This window comes from Stigmatopora nigra, chromosome 22 (assembly GCF_051989575.1).
Source record: "Stigmatopora nigra isolate UIUO_SnigA chromosome 22, RoL_Snig_1.1, whole genome shotgun sequence".
Lineage (NCBI taxonomy): Eukaryota > Metazoa > Chordata > Actinopteri > Syngnathiformes > Syngnathidae > Stigmatopora > Stigmatopora nigra.
The window spans coordinates 3,799,978-3,823,095 of NC_135529.1; the positions used below are offsets into that span (position 1 = coordinate 3,799,978).

A 23,118-nucleotide genomic window follows, 5' to 3' on the forward strand; every position below is an offset into this window, starting at 1 on the left:
TTTATTTTTTTGACATGTGTCTTTTTGGAATGGGACCATGCCTGATAATCCAAGTAAAAATAAATAAACAAGTATGTCATTTGAAGAGAAAGTTGTCCTGAATTGGAACTGTAGTTTTTAAATATTCTAATGACTTGATCAAATGGCAACATTTATATCCTTCCAATTTCTTTGCATATCAAATTTGATATGAGTTTGGGTGCCACATGCAACATATCATGGTCTAGACAGATTTGTTTAGGTTACACACATTGGCATTCTGGCAATCACACCAGCAGGTAATTGAAGTGTCACAACATTCGTTTGAGAGACGAGCTTTGCAAAGAAATCTGCTAGAACTTTGATCTTGTGTACTACAGCCTTCGTGCAAGAACAGGCACAAGGCTTAGTTTCCTCTTGTAGTTAGAACAAAACAAAACAGAAAATCGTTTATTAAAACCCTTGTTGGAATAACCTTGAAACACATGTGCTTTGTTGAATCAGAGTTTTGCCTTCACACTCAACAAATTAAAACATTGTAATAGAATTTACCAGACCAGGCTCCTACATTCAAAAAGACAACCATGTCTTTATCCAGTGATGTATTATTTGGTTCACTGACCCTATTATATTTTTTAAACATTACCTTCAAAGTAACAGTAACAATATTCAACAATGGATATTGAGTGTTTCATACTCACTGTCATCATATCCATGAATGAAATGTCTGACATGCAAAAGTGTAGGTGGAGCTCAAAATCTTACTTGACAAGTAGAAGTGCTTTGACAAAGTACTAAATCCTATAAATGGCCTCCATCACATAAAATAATTTTACTGAATTTGACAGATTTGACTTCAGATTACAGCTGTGCTGCCTATAAAAAAATGGAGCTGTGCGTTTCCCACTATTAATTGCATTACTATAGAACATGCTTTTCCCAACAGACAAATGATGCACCCCTACTACATCACACCTACATTCAAATTAGACTGTTATTGCTCTTACAGAGGTCATTTTTAATTAAACAGAGATGATGTGTCATGTGGGATTAACACTTCAATTTATGAATCCGTAACTAACACGCAAGGCCACCCCTTTCAAGCATGAGTTCTGTATCATCTATGAAGTGGAACAAATAGAAATTTCCGACTCTTTGTCTATGAGCAGAAGACCTAGGATAGAATGGTTTAATGCAATTAATGGATTTAGGTTTAGAAATGTATTGAAGCACAAATCTGCAAAGAATAATAATACTGTCCATTAACAATTATCATATATAGATTGTAAATTGTGTAGTTTTGATAAATGGAAAAGCACACATTGGCTGCACATGCACTTCATAGATGTTCTCTTATTACTACGTCTACTTTCTCTTATTACCACTTTTATTTTTAATTTGCATGTTAGTTTTCACTATACTTTACTCTATGTTGTTGTTAATGTGAGTCTTGCACCCTGTAATTCAAAAATTGACAAGTGCATACTTTCAGCTTCAGCATAAACTCAATACCATTAGACCGAGTCATATACTAATGTAAATATAAAGAAAAAAAGGGATTTACCTCAGAGATAAATGCCTTGGCAATGGCTGGGCTCATGAAGAGTACGGCTCTGCGTAGCGTGTCCCTGTAACGGTGCAGCTCTTCTACCCGCATGGTCCTGAACAGGCTGGTAATCATCATGTTGACATTGGACTCCACCTTTTGGAGTGACACGTCCATTCCCTGGTGCGAGGCGCGGTCCAGGAATTCCTCAATACCACGGATATCTGGTGTAAGAGAGCAAAGTTGAGTCTAGTATAGTGATTATTTTTGTTATTAGTGTGAGCTGGAGTTGCACTTCTTGAGAAGTAAATTTAATCCTGAATTGATTGCTGGTCAACTGTAGGGCAAATATTGACAAACACCCATCCATTTTCTTCAATAACACTCAATCATTGCATCTCTACAAAATTTGATTTTTTTCCCCTTCATTTTCTTTTTTCCCTTAAATGGTTATGAGAATGAATGTTAGGTTCACTAATACCCCTAACAATGAACTACCTTAGTAAATGTCATTATTCACGGGTGCTTTACTGACGGTGACATATTACACATACACACACAACATCATTAGCCGAGGATATCAACCAAGATGTCGAAATTAAGATTACCTTGACCTGCATGTACCTCATTAGGAGCTGAGGCAATGAGGCAGTGAATGAACTAACACTTCTCATACTGTTAACACACAAAAAGCTGTTTTGGTATAGATAATCATTCTTTTAGTGTTATCACAATGTCATGACCTACTACTAAACTATGCTGCAGGGTCAAACCTTTGCCACTGTTAACTGTCATGTAGTGAAAAATATTAACAAAAAATAACGGCAGACTGGAATAGTTAACACAATAACACCCTAAACACTAAAACATAGCCAATACAAAATACAAGTAGACCTCGGGTTACGTTGGCCAGGAACTACAATATTTTCAACTTTACAAAACTTGTCAGCTAGTGTATAGTGCTTGTCGGTGTGCCTGTGGTATAGTGGTCTTTCTCAAAATCATTTTTTTGTTGACATTACGCCCCCAATATGGAAACATGTGCCTTTCAGTGATGTTGCTTCACCCACAGAAAAGGAATTACAATGGAAAAGCCTAAACATCAAAAGATCAGCAAAGTAACAAAACATTGGTCAATATATCCTGCACTCGGACCAATGTGAAACACGCGCAAAACACCTTGCTTGTAGCCAAAAGCAGTTCTTTTCCCCCCCCACAACTGTTTACCAAATAAGGTCGTCCAGCTGGCTGAGGACCAGTCCAGTGTGCACCCAGCTTTTTTACTTTTGTGCCAGCGAACTCTAGACTATGACTAGCTTGCATCATGATGAAAAAAAAACACTAACAGCGTCTTCTATAACAGTAGTGGGTAGCTATTATCTGCCAGATTGTCATAACAGAAGAGGAAATGGAAAGGTTGGATACAATCATAAAGAACACAAAAAGATTGTAGTCATAAAACCTGCTGAAAGTGAATTCAGGGAGTCCATGACGAAGTATTCTGTCTGTGCAGTAAACACTTTTTTTAGCTACCTCACACAAAGAAGCTTTCTATGTTATACGTATATGCATGGCTTTTTTTCAACCAGCCTACCCTCCATATTTGTTTTGTTGAGATTAGGGAAGAAACCAGAGTACCCGGAGAAACACATACATCTAACATTGACTGCATTACATGCAGAATTTGCAAATTTTCACTTTTGTTGGAGATTTTCTAAAGATTAATTTTTAATGCCTAAAATGTGTTTCCACTGGGTTGCCAGGCCAAACCAATGATACGTTGTTTTTTTTCAAAAATATCCCTCTGAATGTGGAGGAGGGAATAGTATGGAAAGACTGAATGGTTCTCAGCTCTATCTACACTAAGAACGAAACTGAGTTTTTGTGAGTGCCTTGTTTCATGAATTTATCAAATATGCAAGAAATTGAAATGATTTTCCCAGAAGAGCAGCTAAACTTATAAATCCACAGGGAGGGAAAGAATCTCTGACGACTCGGTACTCCACATCCTCTAGTTTTTAAGCGGTTTGATGCTATAATATGAAGCTGTCAGAGAGTAAATGCATTGGTTTACATCTGGTTTAAACAGTTACTTCTTAAATATAAACGTTTCAAGTAGTTGAATTGTCAAGAACATTTTCCCCATCATGCATTTGCTGAGGTTTCTAATGTGACTTTTAAATCACCAACGTCTCACAAGAAAAAAAAAAACCTACAGGAAAACATGCATTATCTGTAGAAGTCAAACAAAGATATGTTGTACGCATTTTATATCCATCAGTCTCAGGATTTGAAAAGCAGGTTTGAACAGTTTTAATGTTATGTTTCAACTCTAAAGCTCTTATTTTTTTATACAAAATGAAGACATCCAGCCAACCATTGGACAGTTCCAGATGTTGAGAAACATGAAACTAATGAAGTTTTATGTACTGATTAATAGATTAAAAAATAAACAGCAAAAAACTATTTTCTTTGCAACCACAGTATTTAAGGAATGAACAAGATAATCAAATTCTCTCTTACCAAAGTCAGAGTCATAGAAGAGGACAAACTTTTGCCAGCTGTACTCTGACACCACTTGCATGATGACTTCGTTAAGATAGACGGGTGGGCGGACCATCAGGGTGTAATCGTCAGCTCCGGGGCTGCGGCTGGTGGGCGGGCAGGCGGAGCGGGGCGTGCCAACTGTGGCGCGCTGAATGAAGAGGTGCGGGATGTGCATGGCATCGGCCAGCGTCTGTAGGCTGCTTGCCGACATGCAACCGATTGAGCTGACAAGGGCCAGGATGCCTCGGTTCATCAACTCGCATGCTGTGTGGAGGGAAAAGGAAAAGACAAACTGTGAAATCATTTTCACTCTTAATATTCAATTATTCATGAAGGCAGTGATAACATTAAGACTTAGCTTGAAACTCTAAACCTTGCTCTAAAGTCTGATTCGAAATACTTGACTCTCCAAATAATTCTCAGTGTCATTTAAAACTTAACCCGAATATGAAACTGTTAATGATTTTATAAAATGGCATTTGAAGATACATACACCCCCCACACACATACAAAAATAAAACTGGGTTGTGCACCAGGTTTGTCATTTTCCTCAGTTTCTGCAGCATGTTAGTGCTTTCCTCAGGTAGTGAGCATTATGTACATTTATTTCAGCCCCGTTCCACTTGTCGACAATGCTCCACTTCTAACCATGTGGAAAATAAATAAAGAAATACAATTTAAAAAAGCTTCACAACAGCTCAACTACTATCTGTTATTCTCCAAACTCAAAGTCTCGATCACATTCTTATGTGTTCATTTATTTTTACGTGACACCAATGCCAACACCTACGAATTGTCCTTTGACCTAAGATGTTAGCCAAATGCCTTGCCTATTCGGCACAATTTCCCATTGCAATAAATGTGTTCCTCAATAAACAAACTAACATGTTTTGTGATGAAAATTTACCAGAATAGGCTGGTAAATATGATCAAATAATCCTTCATTTAATCATGTTGAGGCAGCATGTAGCCAGTGACCCCAGGCTATTTTGCCTTGTAAACTAAACTGTCATTACGCAAACAAATAACCAGAGTTTCCTTTTGTGCATTATGTTTCAAGCATCTGAGTCACTGGGAAATGAGCGGCAGGTCCGGTCCTCAGTCAACACGGTGCTCGATGCTCACTCCAACAAGTTGGAAGAGGTGGGAAAGCATCATTGAATCCAAAGAAGATACCAAAAAAAAAATCAATTATTTAGAAAGAACACGACTTCACCAAAAGTTCCGTATTTCAAACTTTCTAGCAACAAACCAGAGACTTAAACGACTTCAGGTTACTTTAATTATGAATGCAGCCTACTCTTTTTATTCTTCATTTACTTTGTCCAACGGCAGTTCTTATCTAACTGAAGTATAAGACCTTTAGAGCGAAAAAAAAGGTAAAGTTATACTATATCTGTTACTGGAGTGGCAGTGACTAAACTCTTTTGGAAGCACAATGGATTCACATAAAAGCAATTCTGTATTTAATTGGAGTTGCATCGTGTGGCGCAATTGTCCTTCTTAGGAGTAGCTAACGGGAGGTTATTTCAGGCAAGCAGATTACAACTGATTAATGAGTAGCCTGAAAAGTAGTTTCAATTTCACCGGCCATTATGCAAGTCTTTGTTAATTAAAGCAGTTAAAGTTATATATTCAATTTAAGAAAAGCGGCAAGTTCGTTGAGCTGAATGATGCAGCCACTCATCTCCGTCTGCACCATACGGAATGACACCGTGGCATTGATGCTTTCGCCACAAAGAATTAGTTTAGCACGATTAAGACATGCTAATCCCAACTCATTTGGCCATTTAATGTTCCTATGCTTATTTATATCACACACTTTTAAGACAGTATAAAGGGCCTAGTCTTATGACTCAAGGGAGCCAAAAAAGTGTCTATATTTATATTTGTAAATTAACTTGTATTTTTCTCTGTGGAAGCAATAATTTGTTTACTGAATAAATCCTTTATTTCTGTGTGCGCATTCATTTTAAGACTAACTAATTGACTAAATTTGCAAAGGAAGTAATTTAATTTATTTATGTATGTGGCACCATGTACACCTCAAGCAATCAATACTCTATGTGCTCATAACTTTGTGTTTATAAATTTGAGGAATAGAATTAGTCCTGCTTATCAGTAGTCAATGACATTAATGCAAATATTTCTACCCAAAATTATGGAATGCAGAACTTTATACATTTTTTGTCAAAAGTGGGAAAGAGGCTGGTCATCTGTGCTGGAGCATATCCCAGTCAAATTTTAAATGACAGTACATTGTATTGAAAAGGAACAAAGTAAAGACCATATTTGATCCGTCTTCGATCAGAAAATTTTACTTGAATGCCATCTGATCATAATTACTGCTTATATCTACGTAAAGTCATAAGACTTGTTTAGCCCCTCCAGATAGTAACAATAAGAGCTACCAATTGAATAGATATTCCGTGTAGGAAGACTATTGTCATAAGCATGTAGAAATGAACCCAGACCTTTTATTTCCACCTTGCTTTTCAACAAACTCACTACTGCATGTCCTTATATACACAACCTACCTATTTGTGCTTGTATATATTGTTTTCGAGCATTGTTTCACATTGAGTACAATTGTGAGGCAGTGAGTGGCAGTGGGCCACTGACTCACACCGCTTGCAGGTTGAAAAACATGAAGTGTGTGCGTTGAAGCATATTCCTCCAGGGAATCTTCACTTGAAGATTGTTCAAAGACTTTACTTCCATAGACAGTTACTGTTGTGTGTGTCAACAACTTCTGGTATTTTCAGTTATTGAATATTTGAACTAGAAATAGGCATGTGAAGCTCAATATTAACAATAAATAATTTCTCATCAGATCTCAATATTATAATCAAATGATTGAAAATTAGATGTTGCAGTTTATATGGGTTTTTTTTTTACAGGTATGCGTCCTCCATAAGATCCTGCCACCAACTGCTTTGGTTCATCTAACTAGAAATGACATTATCTCTGAGTGTTTTAGTATATCTAATGTTAAGTCAACTCGATGAACATGTCCTCTAGAAATAAATCGACGGCTCCTCTGTTTACAACCCTTAGGCCTTCACTGCTATTATGTTGTCAGTTCAGATACATTTTGCTTTTTCCTTTTCCTCCTTGTACTTGTACACTGTGGGCGGGATTGGAGGCTTTGTAAAAGAATAGAATGGAAGCAACTGGGGGCCAAACGAAAAAAAAAAAAACAGAATGTAAAACTATCACAGTATCTCTCAACATTTCTTACTCTTATTCTTTTTGTTAAGACAGGTTACTTAGCACAATTTAATCATATTTACGTAATCAGACACTAAGGTGGTTCGTATTAATTGTACAATTCCAAGTAAAATACAAAAAAATAATTAATTTTAATTTTAATTGCATCCATTGCATCACAGTTAGTAGCAAGACTAGGTTTAAATTGTCATTGCAGAACCTCCCACATCGCCAAGAATTAATTTAAGACCCTTCTTCCTCAATTATTCTATGAACAAATCTATGTACAGTAAGTCAACTTTCCAAAAAGGTAGTTGTTTGTTTGTTTCTGTCGACAGAAAACCAGATGAGACTGATCCAGCATCACTTCTTTAATTAACAAAAATATCGATACGATGTGGTTTGTTTTGCTTCAGCTGCTTTTATATTTATTTTTATCATGTCTAATCAATAATCCATTTCAGACCTTAACGACAGCGTTTCATGCTCACTCTTGATTATTGCACTACATTCATTTTTGTAATCATACCATGCACAACCCTAGTTGATGCAAGCAGCAGCTATTTATTGAAATAAATATTAAATAGTTCTTAAGTGGTGAAAGCAGTAACTTGCTCATGCACACCCACACACATGCAAAGAGAATGCTAATGTGTATATCAAGCTGCCCTTGGCTGCTCGTATCAAATTAAAAGTGTCAGTGTTGGCACACAACACAGTGATGTATAGCTTCCTCCAGCCAAGCATCCAAGCACCACATGCTGTCCAAGCAGTCTAGAATTGGACCACCCCTGCTGAGCTCATACCTGGTTTGCTACCATTGACCTGAGCGACAATCCCACTCCCTACCAAGTAGCATATTTTTTTGGTTTACTGATATAAACAATTTTCAAAGATGTTGTAAAATTCCAACTATGACAATATCCATCTCATGTTCCACTTATCCTCAAGAAAGTCTCATCTGTCTGATGAGAAATAATACACACATCATTAGGATAACCAGAATGGAAAGTTAGCACATCAAAAGTTTCAAAACCAACAGAGCAACTTTTGTGGCATGTGTTTTCCACTTTTAGAACGGACTATCTCTGGAACATGTATGTTTATAGGCACAGGCTCATGTATTTTTAAATATTTCTCAAATTCTGTGTTTCACACTATGCTTTCAGCAGTTTTACACTTTGCACTCAGTTTTTGTTTAATATTTTATTGCAAAACTTGACACCCAAAGACAAAAATCCCAACAAAACAGCAGCACTCTACCGTTGGTAAAATGAAAATAGATATGTTATATTGCCTCCATCCTATTTTCACTGTTTACTTTTTACCCACTTACTCCACTGAAACACAACCACAACAATTGATTGCCATCCATTTCCGGTGTTGTCGCATCTCAACAAAAGCCTGCAGATTGTCCCAAAACCCAAAAGTGGGAACTTTCACAACGGAAACTCGTGAAAGCAAAATTAACAAGTGACACAACAAACAAAATACATAAATAAAACATGGTAAAAGACAGAACCAAAGATACAAAAACTCTGAAGATGAGTTATTCGAGTTTCCATTGGTGGTTCTATTCAGTGCACTATTGCAGCAAACTAATTAAGTGCAATTGACATACACTCAACACTTGGGAAAACACCATAATCCAACATACAGATAGGAATCACCCCTGAAAAATGAAAATGAGATGAATCTGCCAGGGTCCTGTAACCGGACCCATGCCATCATTTCTCTAGTCAGCCTCGACACTCTTTTGGCATTGGCCCGCTCACTGTTTTTTGTATTTCTAAAAAGAATGAATGGGTTCTGTGGCATGAAAAATATTATGTCTTGCTACCACTTGTGTTTGTGTTCAGTGTGCATGGTGAGTCCACGTTGCACAGCCATATGACAGATGGTGGACCCATCACTAAGAAGAATGGAGCAACGGGACTGATTTGTTTCAAGCCGAAATGTGACAAGGGAATCTGTTCAAGGCACTCAGTGAGGCCCCACTGCTGTCAGTTGTAACGGAATGAGCAAATGTTTACAGCCAATCACACAGCATGACACCATTTATACACACAAACACACTAGTTTTGTGCCGTTTTTGGTCCAGCTTTCTGTATTTGATAACCATCCGTTGTTACTGGTTTCATCTTAAATGATATATAAATCAATCTCTCTTGATAACAACTATTATTGGTTGCTGTTTTGAATTGAATCAATATGTTTAAGTGTTCAGCCTAGCCAGCTCCTTGAGCCCCTTTTACTACCGTATCTAAAAGCCTCCATTGCACCTGCTTTTTACATCTAGCATTTTTGTGTAAGCAATATCAGTCTAGAATTGGGATTCTAAATCATCATCTAAATTTTCACTTCGAGAGGTAGAATCTCTTGGCACACTGACTGAGACATTCATTTTTGGTATTGTTTTAATTGTATGCATTGTTACCCCAAACACGCACAGACGTAAAAATACAGTGAAGGGGGATAAAACTGTATGGAAGGATCTTTGTAGAAAAAGGGAAACTTCTTTTTCCAATGATCCCTTTCCATCTTAGGACCACCTAGTGACCATTATATACAAACATATTTGGAGAACCATAAGGACACATTTACTCTATTATACCATATTTGTGTCACTAAAGTTTGTCTGGGAGGATATCAAGCCAATTATTTTCTGTCTTCAGAAGAATAATCTGAAGTTCCATTTCAAACTGCCTTTAAAACCACAATCCCTCCAGTTATTTTCCTTTGTGCCATTTTAAAATAAAAATGTAGCTATCCTTTTGTGTTGACATCAATTGTTACTGTACAGTAGAACTGGGCCATAAAACGATAACAATAATTATCGTGAATTATTTTGTGCATTAGCATAATATCATTAAAAAAATAAAAAACATTGTTTTGATGTTTGTTTAGTATATCTAACAGTGTGAAGACTATAACGTCTGGAAATAAATTTGTTCAGCAAGTGTTGTTCTTGTGGTAGAAACTCAAATCCAAGAGACATTCTATGTCTCATTGTTAAAGCACAACACATAACAAAAGGGAAGCGTGGGCAAATGCCAAGCACCAAGCAGAGTGCTTGAAGTGCGCAAAATACATTAGTGGATGCAGTATGATTGTTGAAAAATGTACAGTAGGCAGTGTTTGTAACTGGCTTTCAGAATAAGATGTGGAGTTTAAACAAAATGTCACTTGCAATCATTTGGTGTTATGAAGGTTCTATCAAACGTAGATGTGGAATGAACTTTGGGGGCCATTTTTTGGTTCATATTTTAAATAAAGAAGTTAACCATATAACTATGTTGACTTAACAAGCAAACACTGGCCACCCACACAGAACGTCATTACATGATATTAAGAAGACATCAATGCTGCCTGCCAGTATTTAGTTATTGTTACTCAGTTCCATGTAAGTATTGTGTATCGTTACAACATTCAAGGTAAGTGGAAATTAAGCATGTAGATAGATAAAGGTTCCATTTTTTAACAGTACTGTATTTCTTGATCAAGGTTACTTTGGACAGTTTTCCAACCGCAACCGAAGAGACTGAATTAGTTGGTTAGGTTATTCTGTCATTCTATTGTGGCTCCATAGCAGTGTTTGATTTAGAATTGTGTGTTTACCAGTTTTTTTTTCATTTCATTCATTAATTCTATAAAATGTATTTGATGCGTGTTGTATAGCCTTCACCTTCACTTCCCTGCAATCTATGCCCACGCTTCTTCCATCCCCAGTTCCGGCTACAGAGTGAAATCTGCCACATTTCCATGCTCGGACACGAGCTGGAGCTCTAGATATATATGTATAAATAGATTTTACAAAGCTCTCTGATGTTCAAGTTCCCTCCCTTGTCTTTGTAGTTTGCAGAATACATGTCGGTCAACTATTTTCATAGTCCACAGGCCAAATACGATATTTTCCACTGCAAAACACCAAAATTCGATAAGAAACTTTCTAGCAACCACTAGCAACAGTCACTGAGCATGCACTCAGTAAGCAAGTCATGGGGAAACAATAGGTATTGAAAGAAAGTTAGAGCTACTAAATACTATCGAACAACTGATGATGCTCCTACTTAATGAGGCCAGTGTTTTCACAGGTTCATGTTTTGATGGATGAGTGCCAACAACAGCCCCAAACATCAATAGAAGGAAACATCCACACTTAGATGACATCAAGAGCTCAAAGGCACAAGTGTCTGACAAATAAGCAATTGTAATTTTGTCAGCAATAACATTGAAATTTACGTGTTGACTAAAAGTGACACTTTTAATGACTGATTGTTTCCCTGTCCTCCAATCGACTTCAAGTAAAACAAAGAGTTATAAAATACAATTTTAAAAAATGCCAAGATGGAAAAGCTGAATTATTCTTTCTGGTTGAATGACATTGAGATTACATTATGATGACATTATGATTAGTAACTCATTCTTTTCGCATATTGTTTATGAGAATGGTAATCCAAGTGAGCTTTGCGTTCAAGAGGTTATTGGAAAATTAGGTAATAAAAAGTATGGTTCATTATTTTTTTTCTCTCTTTTGACAAGAGGTATAACATTAAGTCATTTAAAAAAGTACAGAACTTCTACCCTAATTTATATTCCACTTTTCATATTTGGAATGTAATATTTAATGATGGAAGGAATACATGAGTTACATCAAAATGACATATTTAAAATTGATCTTCAAAATGACTGAAGCGGTCGATTGATGATGTTGAATCAATCCATGTTCATCCGATAAGCTATGTGACTTTTTCTATACGCAGTTTCATTTGGTTTTAAATGCCAATTTCACTTGTCATACCGCAAATTAGAACATACTAGTAATATAGCACAGCTGAATAAACAAACACCCCCAGCCACTAATTATATAATTGCGGTGAAACTCAATCATGCATAGCCAAAGCTAAACCATTTTCCCTTCAATCCCTTGCACTTTTTTTGTTTTCAATTGAAACTTCAATAGTGATGAGCAATTAAGGTGTTTTTTCAGCACATAGTCATGACAGCATTAATAAAGATCAGGAAGGCTTATATTTTGTCAGCCCCTATTGTGTCACTCAATTTTTTTTTTATAAAACTTCCTCAAACCGTATTAATCAGGATTATTTCAATAGTTCCTTTATGTGTACATTAAACATTGAAGACTTGATGTTCAATACCTGCTTAATAATAAATTCTTACTCATTCTCACACTGCCTAAAAATTAATTTGCAAATGTATCACACTTGAAATTAGAATATGTAGAGGAAAATTTGCCATTATAACATTTTTATATACAAAAACAATTTCAGAAGATGTGTTTAACCTCCATCCACAAATGACATACTAAAAAATAAAAATGGTTAATGAATAGGCCGTTTCTGATTGGAAAAACAAGATGACTATTTACCAATGGTCAAATGTTTACCATAGCTGACATTTAGGAAATGAAAGGGGCATTTGAGGAACAAGAATAATCCATTATTGACCAAAAAAAATCATTATAAAACCATGGAAAAAGCTTTTCTCAAATGACATTTTATACATAAAGAGTAACCATTAACCCTGGGGAAAGACAATCAATAGCCGTACCTGTTATGAACCCAAGTATACGCCTACGTTTTTCAGTTTAATTGCAGCAAGTAAACTCATACTGCTCCTTGTTTTCTGGTGGATGTGAATAAAGAGCTGATTTTTACATACAGCTTCCTGATTTGTTTACTTAAATACAACATAGTATCTCTGAATGGTTTAAAATTTGGAAATAAAAAGACAACAGCCAGTATATTTATCACCCTATGAAGAACAATGCAAAAGTTGTTGTGCCACGTGTAGGATGGGTGGCTCCAAAATTTGGTGGACACCAAGAATTTGGACAGAAGTATGTTGACATCATATGAAAAACCCCTATAAATGTAAGATTCCAGTTTGTTTGTATGTGCAAGGTGTTTGGCACAGGGGTCTACTTTCAAAAAGCTAAAGTTGATAAATATAAAATAGTCATTTAGTTTCTCTGTACTGTTTTAACTAAAAAAAGCAAACACTCAAAAGCATGGCAGTGTAAAAAACATCGACTGGATCAGTTTCATATTTCATCCAACATAACCCAAATCCATTTTATTTTTTCCAGCTCAATTATTTATTTATTTTTTTCCCATGAATCCCCACCTTTACGCATCCATTTTTCACTTGTTTTGCCCACTGCTTTTCCATGTTACACTTGCAAGAGCAAGTGTTTTGCTCTCCACCCACACTGTAGCACCTGCCTGTTTCCCTCCCCAAAACTCCTCCTTGCTCAGTGCCGGTAAGAAGTCCCAGACAGATGCCGAGGTTTAATTTTTTAATTTGGCTGGCTGTCAGCCCCCTTTAGCCTCTTTGATACTGGTACACCTTGTCCCATTCAAATACACTGTGATCCAATTTAAGGCTTGTTGGCAATCGGTCTCAAACAGCATAGTGTGTGTGTACGTGTGTGTATGTGTGTATGTGTATGTGTGTGTGTGTGTGTTTGTACACGTGTGTGTGGAAGAGGCATGCTTCCCTACAGGGTATGTTTGTTATCTACTTCACAGCATGTCTGTGTTGTCGAGAAGCTGGACATTCTAAGATGCCAAGTAAACAAGGAAAAACTTAATTTGTCAGGAACACTCCAGTTCTCCTTTATATTCCAATGATCATTTAAACATTGCAGTAAAAAATCTAATTTTCAAGAGAACCTTTATGTATTCTTCTTTGAGATGCTTTAATAAAACCCTCAATCATTTTCTGACACAATTTTAAGCCAATGCTAAACAAATGAACAAATAAACATCTATGCGTTTTACTTGTTTGTTGTTTTTGGGTAGCTGGTACAAAATAATCGATGGTAGCACTGATTGACTAATATCTAACATGATGCAGTGCTGTGCTTGCGTGTAATTGTCTAAAGGAAGTCCATAGTGCGGCTATACGAAAATGCATATATTTATTATCATGTGTATTTAATTCTGAATCTGCTGTTAGGATAATTCAGAACATATTTTGTGGAATCCGTCGTCTCTGCTTATATGAAATCCTTTATACATAATTCAACAAATCAAATAACTCAAAAATGTCTTGAGTGCCAAAGAGGTCACTTAAATAGTTTCTTTTTGAGAAGATAAAAGCAAGTGAAGTTCAGAATAAAACATGTTTCAACTTAGTGCACTCCTTTTCACACCAGTCTTGGAGTTCCTAGTTTAATTCCCTTGGGATTAAAGTGTCAAAACATGTGTTTTCTTCTTTTAGCTGGGCATAAATGAGAGAAGCATCCTGTAATTGCTCCTGGCTAAACATATTTTCCAATTCACTCTAATTGGAAGAGAGCAGAATTGAATTAACGCCTAGTTTACACGCTTCAGGATGATTTAATTTTGGAGTGATCAATCAGCTGGCATCAGTCAGTAATGGTGAGTTTGTAAAATCTCAAACTCTATGAAACAGATCAGAGGATGTAATTAAATATGTTTTTAATGGAAACTGACATTCATCTTGGATTGGCATTGACCAACGTCACGAGACAACAAAGACATGGCTCTAATTAATCAAGAGCCCTATGTACAAAATATCACAAATATTGTGGATAATGTCAAAGAATAATTTAAAATACGCATGTTGATCAAACAAAGGCCAGCTTCTCACATCCCACGCACTCAGTGTTTTCCAGGAATTTTAAGCCATTCTTTTCCCAAGCAATACTTTACAAAAATTAAGTCGCTAGATTTAATCTCCAGTCCAAAAGCTCCTATTTAAAAGTCTTTCAAATGAGTTTTACCAGTAACCAACTTCACAAGCAGTGTCCATATGTTGCTCCTTCAGCTTTTATCGGTACTTTGAGAAGAGCAACAGAGGTTTCTAGTCTTAACGATGTGGAAAATTATCACTTCAATGGTTATCTTATCAGGAAAAACACAAGCTCTTTATTTAAGAACCAAAATCCTAACCGCACATTAGTGCTTTGTGATAGCCAAGACAAATAGTATTCAAAGCATGTGTTTTAAAGCTGTTTTCTGCTAGCTCATCATAACTTGGGTGTTCAGACTCAGCTAAAAGGGTTGGGGTAGTCAGTCAAGCGTTTTATTAAATAATGTTGTTCATCTCTGCAAACATAGCAACAATTAATGTATTTCACCTTAATAGTTATTAATTACTGTACATGCATAATTGCTTTTTATCGCGTGAAGCAACACAACACCATCATAGATGCAGATTTCAATGCCTCATGATTGATTTGTGATTGGAATGTGATTACAATAGCCTTATCTCTGTGTATTAAAAACAGGTAACTTTCTTGTCACATATAAAATATATAACATTAGGGTTTACTCTGAGTATTCCACTTTCTTCCCACATCCCCAAAACATGCAGGGTAGGCTGGTTGAACACTCTAAATTGGCCCCAGTTATGAGTGAGCGGAAATGGTTGTCAGTCTCCTCGAGCCCTACGATTGGCGGGGCACCAATTCAGGGTGTCCCCTGCCTGGTGCCTAAAATCAGCTTATACAACCAATTTGCTGTCGTATGAGCAGAGACAAAGTAGAAATCAATGCATGTTCTGGATCTGTCTGCTCGGATCAAAAGGGAAACCGGTGTGTTCTGCCATCATGAGTCACCCATGCTCTCTCCCTTGACTAACATTATCTGGCAAAACATGTTGGATACAGCCCACCCTCTTGCACTTCTCCAATAACCGCCTCAACACAATCTTAGCTCGCTTTCTTCTCCCATTTTCCATTTTGTACTGCTCGGAGATTTAGGATAACTGCAACTCGGCCAGCCACCTCTGGTTTCAACAAAGTAGTGTTTTCCAAGTTGTTGCTGTTCAACACATTACTCTCCAATTTCCACTCATACTCTTCTCTCCAGTAACCTTTTTTTTTCATTCAATATAATGACAGAGCACACAATGGGGGACCAGTAACTAGAAGTATCAGTGGTTTTCTTCAAACCGCCCTCCCTAAAAAAGGAGAAAAAAAATTCAGATTTACCTTAAACTGCAATAAAGGGTTCACATTCTGCTCGCACATACACTATTACTTTTTTTATCCCCTTCATCTCGACCTCTCATCACTGCCGTGCATCCTCACCCATCCCTTTGTGATCATTCCAATGCTGCCTTGTCATCATCACTCCCCTTATTTTATGTAACTGTAGAACTTTTTTGAAATGTCAGCCAACATGCCCTTGAGGAATGCTAATTTGAAAAATGCGGTTTAATTCTACTACTAATGGTTTTGCTGGACCGCCTTTAGTAGTGTTGCTTTGTGTGGTTTGGGGTGGTGTTAGGGTTTTGCACTCAGTACTCTATCAAATGCCAGTGCTTCCAGTATTTTGAGGAACAGGACAACTACTGTTGCACTTGGTAGAACATTGGATCATTGGGTGATCACAAACATACATTAGTCTCAAACTACTTAAAACAACATTGTGCAATCAACCCTTAATAATCTTGCTTGAGGTTTCTCCTTTTTGACTAAATTAAGACAAAAAAGACAAGGAAGCAAAACAATACATGCATGTTATAAAAACAGCATGCCTGTTATCCACTACAGTAGTTATAGGCTGATTAATGTGTTTTTTTCGAGACAGAGAAAGTGAGAGAAAACGGTTTCCTACCCACTCCCTTCTCTCTTGGGGGCTACTCATGCACATTATTACTGACTATCTATCCCTTTGCCCCTCTAGCTCCATTTCCAACACAGGCCTCCCTCTCCTCCTTCCTCCGCCGGGAACTTGCTTAAGAAACAGCTCCACCCCTTTCCCTTAGAAGCAGTGAAGATAATTTCAAATGTTAATTAAATATTGAAGGCAGAGGTACATTACATATTGTAGTATAGAGTCGGGGTGATTTGTACACACAGAGGACCTCAAGTTACAAACGTATTCCCTTGATCCCCTGGCGAATAAACCCAAATTTTGACAGAAGTCAGATAGATTTAAATCTCAAAGTTGAAATTTACTTCACATTTTTGGGGGGAATTATTTAAATACACTAACACGCAAAAATAAAAAATAAAATAAAAAGCTATTTTTATCATTACTGATGAGATGGATGGAAAGTTAGAGCTTTCTGTGTTGCTAACAAAACAATACATCAATGAGCATTCTAGCTCTTTCGATCCAGTTATATCTGGTATAGATCAGAAAACTACTATGCACATATGCCCATCAACGTTGCAACATAAACAATACCTGTGATTCTGTCACATGTCTTTCTGTTTTTGCCATGTGAAACAGAGGTTTTGTGCACTTTGGCTATTCACTATCTAAACAAAAACTATGGTGCTGAGAACAAACTGGAGGACGAGGCACGGTCATCTTAAAGTCATTACGTTGTAGGTTGATGACATCCTAATCCGATAACTCCCTGTACTGCATAATGGATATGTTCAAAACACTACTGATGCAATGTAGTGAACATAAAATGAGGAGCAAAATATGTGAAGGGAAATTATCTATCAAAGCACACATGAAAGCATTGAGGCTATTTTGGCAACACAATTCCATTCACTGCTTATCATGCAAGACAAATGTATACATAGCCATCTGGGATAAGGGTGCTCTAGCAAAACAACATATTAAGTGGTACCGTTTGTGGGAACATTAAATGTATAAAATACTGAGGAATATTTCTAGAATATTATCTTGACTCAGAGGTTGGTTTCTTTTCAGACAAGTTAAGTGCGGGGATCGATTCCAAGCAGTGGTCTCGTATATGCGTTATCCAAGTATACAGCATATCCCCACTATAATAAGGTCAATGATTTACATATACTCACTGGTTCAGTCTGCGTGATGAAAAAATGTCCAATACTCGCTAGAATTTTTCTTCCTAACTACTTGATGCAGCATCCTCCTCCAAGATAGCTGTCATACATTTGTCAATTCACTCAATTGATTGTCTTGATCACATGAATTTTTGTGTGCAATTTTTCAAACTTCTGTTGCTGGTGACGATAACATGAACATGATTGTTGTAGTAAAAAAAAAAAAAACAATCTCAGATACCAGTATTCCTGCAAATATTCAATAACCTAGTAACAGGTTATAACGTCTGATTTATTAATAAAACAATATAATCAACATTTATGATTGACTGGCAACCAATTAAAGGTTTCCTCAAGCTGTTGTCAATAGTCGGCTCGGATAACCTCCTTTATATTTTTCTGTCCATTGAATTCTCAGAATAAACATGCACGCCATGTGGTGTATTTAAACTTTTCAATCAATAAAAACATGCAGATTACAATTCTCAGAACCTAGGCAGCTGAACAGGAGAGACGAAAAAAATGGAAGAAGTGGAAAAGAATATAGTCTACTAATGAGAATAATATGAGAGTAATAGCTTTTCTTTAAGGAGCAGTGTTTACAAAAAAAACACAAAGGCTGGAGGAGAGGAGACAAAGAAATGGGAAAAATGTTATATTCTCAATTAGCTTTTTAGGTGAGTGGACCATGATGGCCCCTATTGCAGACTGGGTGTTAGCCAGACAGAGCATTCCTAATAACCTTATCCAATCCATTTTGAAAATGTACTGTGTACTGCTTGTGGACGACAATACTGTAAGGATTACCATTTAATTATATCCCAGATAACAGGGCAAATGTACACAAACAACCACTCTCCCTCACACCAATACAGACCTTAGTGAGCCTAAACTAATCATTCTCAAATGTTGGGCTATTCGCTGCTGGTGTAATGGTACATTTGCCTGACTCACAGAAAGCGTGGCACCGATTCCCACTCAGTGGGAGTGTGATTGTGAAAGTGAACGGGGTGTCTCGGTCTGTGTGTGCCTACTACCAACTGTCAGCTGGGACAGGCTTAGAGTTGTACACTGTCCCTTGAAAAATGGAATCATCCTTTATTCAGAAAAAAAAAAACATGCGTATCATATTGATCTTAAAGGGGACGGACCCTTTACCTACTAATCATGGTATTACCACCAGACAGCCCGACCAGTAAGGGGTCTCATATTTATTATATTTTTTTCAAGGAAATGGCTTGCCTAGATAGGCTCTGGCACCCCATTAACCTAGAAACTAGAGCCATTAAATTCTCACCAAAATTGTTGCAAATTTTGCAGTAGAACATTGGAGGACGCTAGACTAATTTAGTCATACGTAAACCCAATCATGGAATTCCACAAATGTAGACCTAAACTGATATTACAAAAACAAAAAACAAAACAGAACTAAGTAGCTCAATGGTATGGTAAAACTACTTAGACATTTCAGGGTCTCAAAGCTCTTCACCCAAATGTTCTGTATCCAAAATATTTTTTGTTTTCTCAGTTTTACTCTTTTTTTTTTGGTTAATTCTCTTTTTCCCTTTATTGGAATCCAATACTGTCATTCTACCTGTCTCTTTCGTTCCAGCCAATCACCATGGTAACAAGTGGTAAAGACTCTCAGATCAAATGTCCTCTGCCAAACACACATGCAAGAGTGCACACATTTAATAGGTGATCCAGCACATATTCTTTCCATTTTGAAAGTGGAAAATACCATCTTTCTTTTTTAATGTCACCCTTTTGGCATTTTAAATGTGACTCAAAGGAAAAATGAGGCATAGGAACATTAAATATTGCCTGTCGTACCGCAAATAATTTCCCTGGAAGGCTGTTGAAAAGTACAATAAAAAGTTCATGTGCTCAAATAATAACAAACAAAGCTAACTTTTCCAAATTATACAAGCCTTAATTTAAACTGCCTGCCTTAAGAAATATTTATTTTGCGGTGAACAGACCACCATTGGACACTATGCCACATTGACTGGATTTTGTGAAAAAATAGCTGATAAAGCCTGATCAGATGATACTTATATGAGACGTTATGTATGACAAAGGTGATGCCCTCCAATTAGGTGGTCACCAATTCTGAAGATAAGCAGTTCAGAGACTGAATGAATGAAAGAAAGAAAGAAAAAAGTTCTGGAGCAACCCTTCATTAGGAACATAATAACCTACCATATTTTCAGAGGTTTTACAAAAAAAGTAAGAGCATATTTCACACAAGCAGCATGCAAAGACTCCCCACGCTTTTCAGGTCCCGAGTAGGAGTTGCTGTTTTGTTTAGCGATGCAGTTTCAGAGATCATCAGTTGAATCAAGTGTCAGAATATTTGCATTTAGACACCATTATATTATGAAATAAAATGGAAAATTCAAACAAAATCAATCACTATCTTGTCTCCATTTATCAACATCTAGCTTTGAAGTGGAAGGACTGAAGGTCGCCTCAATCGCATTATAGCAGCCCACCCATTTGTTCTTTGTTAGTACCCACTGTCAGGATTCTACCATCGTTAATTATTAATGTTCTCCTCTACATTGGTGCACTCAAATGTCATTGTGTCCATAGAAGAAAAAAGTAGCAGAGCCAGCATTGTCCCAGGCCTGGAAGAAAAGAACTGCTCACATTTGACGAAAGTCCTTCGGCGCATGGGGTTCGTTAAAAAATGGTTAGGGGTTTTGGATTAGTGCAGGTTAAAAAAAACATAGATTTACATTTGTGATGAACCAATAATAACTTGTTTACCTATTTGAGTAATCAATTGTTGAATGGAACCAGATGGATGGAGAATTAGAATTTTTACTTTGTATTATGAAGAACTACAAAACATCAAAACTTCAATAGCAAGTTGGAATAAAAACCGAGTAAATACTACAAATTTAATGATGGGCGACATCTTGATTTATTTTTATTTGGTTTATCACAGTCATGGACTTCCAAAATTAATATCAAATTATTTGTTTACTTCAAATTAATATGTATGAACAGCAAATGAGTCCGTTGTTATCTCCTAACTCACTATATTACATTCTCATGCACGTAAATATTTGCTGCAGCACCGCCTGCCAACTTTGACTTTTCTATTATCTTTTTTGGCAGCCGACACCATCGAACTCCAGTCCTGATGCAAATCTGCCCAAGCAATCAACGGTGGCAGCAAGATACTAAATTACCCCAACTACTGAAGCTACTTGCAAAACCTAGCAAATGGGGGAGTGGGTGGTGTTGCCACAAAACCAACGTATTGCAGAGCCCAGGAGATAAAGCAAGTAGTTCTACATAATCCTTCTATGATCCCCGTCTGTTTCCCAGGGCAACAAGCCTCCTCAGATGATATATATTTATAAATCACTTTTGCCAGAGTTTTTGCTCAAGGTGGAGAGTGATTGAGGAATACATTTTGTTTAATTAGAGTGTAAGCTTACTTTCATTTTTATTCAAAGGCAAGAGATAGGTAACGCAGACGGTCTAATTAAAGCAAGATAAAGTGTGTTTCCCCTGTCCTTAAATCACTGTTAAGCATGCCATTAAAAAGCAATATTTCCGTTACATAGCATTCAAGGAACACGTTGATAATGTTAAATGTGGTCCGTCTATGATTTAAAATGAAATGAAAAGTTTAAAATAGGCTCCTATTATTAGCTGGTATCATTACACACAAACACGTTTGTAGGGAATCTAATGTTCCAGTGGCTTAAACTGACATCAATGAGTGGTTCCAAATGGTTTTGTATGTTTGCAACTTTGCAAGGAAGTGCACCCGGTCGGTGCATCATCGGACACCTGTCAAATAAAAATATAAAATCCTTTGTATTGATTATCTGTGTGTTTGTTTTTTGTTGTGCCCATAAACTCAGCAAATGGTGCGCTCTCGCCCTGCTGACCTCACTTGGCGTACTTATTTCATATTTACTTGTCTGTTTGCTGCTGTTATTTGTGTACTATGTGGTGAAAGCTTTAAATCTCATTATGCCTGTATAATGACAAAAGCATTCAATTCAATTAAAATGTCCATCAGAACTCCATTATATGGTACAATAGCATAGTCCTGCACGTTTAACCTCCCTTGCATCCAAAAATACCTGTAATTGACTTTCTGTAATTTCTCAGCATTCCTCTGATCATTTACTATGTTTTTAAGTTTTTCTTTCCTTGGAAAATAATGCTATTGTGTTCAACAAGAACCACTCCTCTATCTGTAATTCATTAAATCAATGCCTCTGGCCGCTACATAATTAAAAGTGCGTTTTAGAGGGGTTTTAATTAAGGAAATTAAAAAAAAAAAATTAAATTTAAAAACAAAACAAGATAACTTTGGAGTGTGCTGTGACTTAATGGCTGAGGGCAGAATTGGGTACCAGTGTGAAATACCAGTCACTTCAGTCGAGTCATGCAGTTGTGAAGCTGTGTTGGTAGGTTCCAATGTGATTCGTGCAGAGAACGAGAGAGACAGAGAGAGACTGCCTGCCTGCAGACGTTGTTGTTAAGTAAAAGGCAAAAACAAGGACAACAAAGCCCACAAGCAACACGTGGCAAAACGCACTCGCGCACATCCCAGGCAAGCCCAGCCCACACATGCAAATGCCTGCCCATGGAGTTCTGTCGCATTCCCTGAAGTAACATTGACTTACTTTTCCCAACACCAGGCAAAATATACTCCGGCCTATTTAGCTGCAACTTGAAGCACATTAGTAGACAAATTAAAATAACTCCCGCCCACAGCTCTCCAAAACTTGACTGATAGGGCAGCATATTTTTGAATTAAACACGATGAGAGAAAACACACTAAATCTCTTCTCATTCCCAATTCTGTTTGCATAGGTTCTACTATGATGTGGCTGCTGCCAACTTCACAGTGACACTTGCCAGGTGTTTGGATTAGCATTGTTTGCAGAAGAGAAGTGCATCACTACAAAAAAAGAACATGACTCATTACATTTACTGTATTGACAACATGGCCTTTTGTTTCTTGCTTTAAATGACTAAATTATTGGATTAAACATACATGCTGTCGAAGTTGCATTGTATCAAATGTGAAGTATTTCTT

The 23,118-nt window shown here is 36.9% G+C and overlaps 1 protein-coding gene across 5 annotated transcripts in view; it reads right to left on the reverse strand.

The window, feature by feature from the left end:
• The window catches only part of LOC144215399 (glutamate receptor ionotropic, delta-2), a 230,902-nt gene that overhangs the window by 92,884 nt on the left and 114,900 nt on the right, over nt 1-23,118 (reverse strand). For all 5 annotated transcript variants that reach the window (XR_013330421.1, XR_013330422.1, XM_077744290.1 and 2 more), the window contains 2 exons: nt 4,049-4,336; nt 1,544-1,749 (listed from right to left, as the gene is read on the reverse strand). Coding sequence is in view for 3 of the 5 variants with exons in the window: in XM_077744288.1 (XP_077600414.1) it covers nt 1,544-1,749; nt 4,049-4,336 (494 nt within the window). In the remaining 2 variants the exon portion in view is untranslated. The remainder of the gene's footprint in view (nt 1-1,543; nt 1,750-4,048; nt 4,337-23,118) is intronic.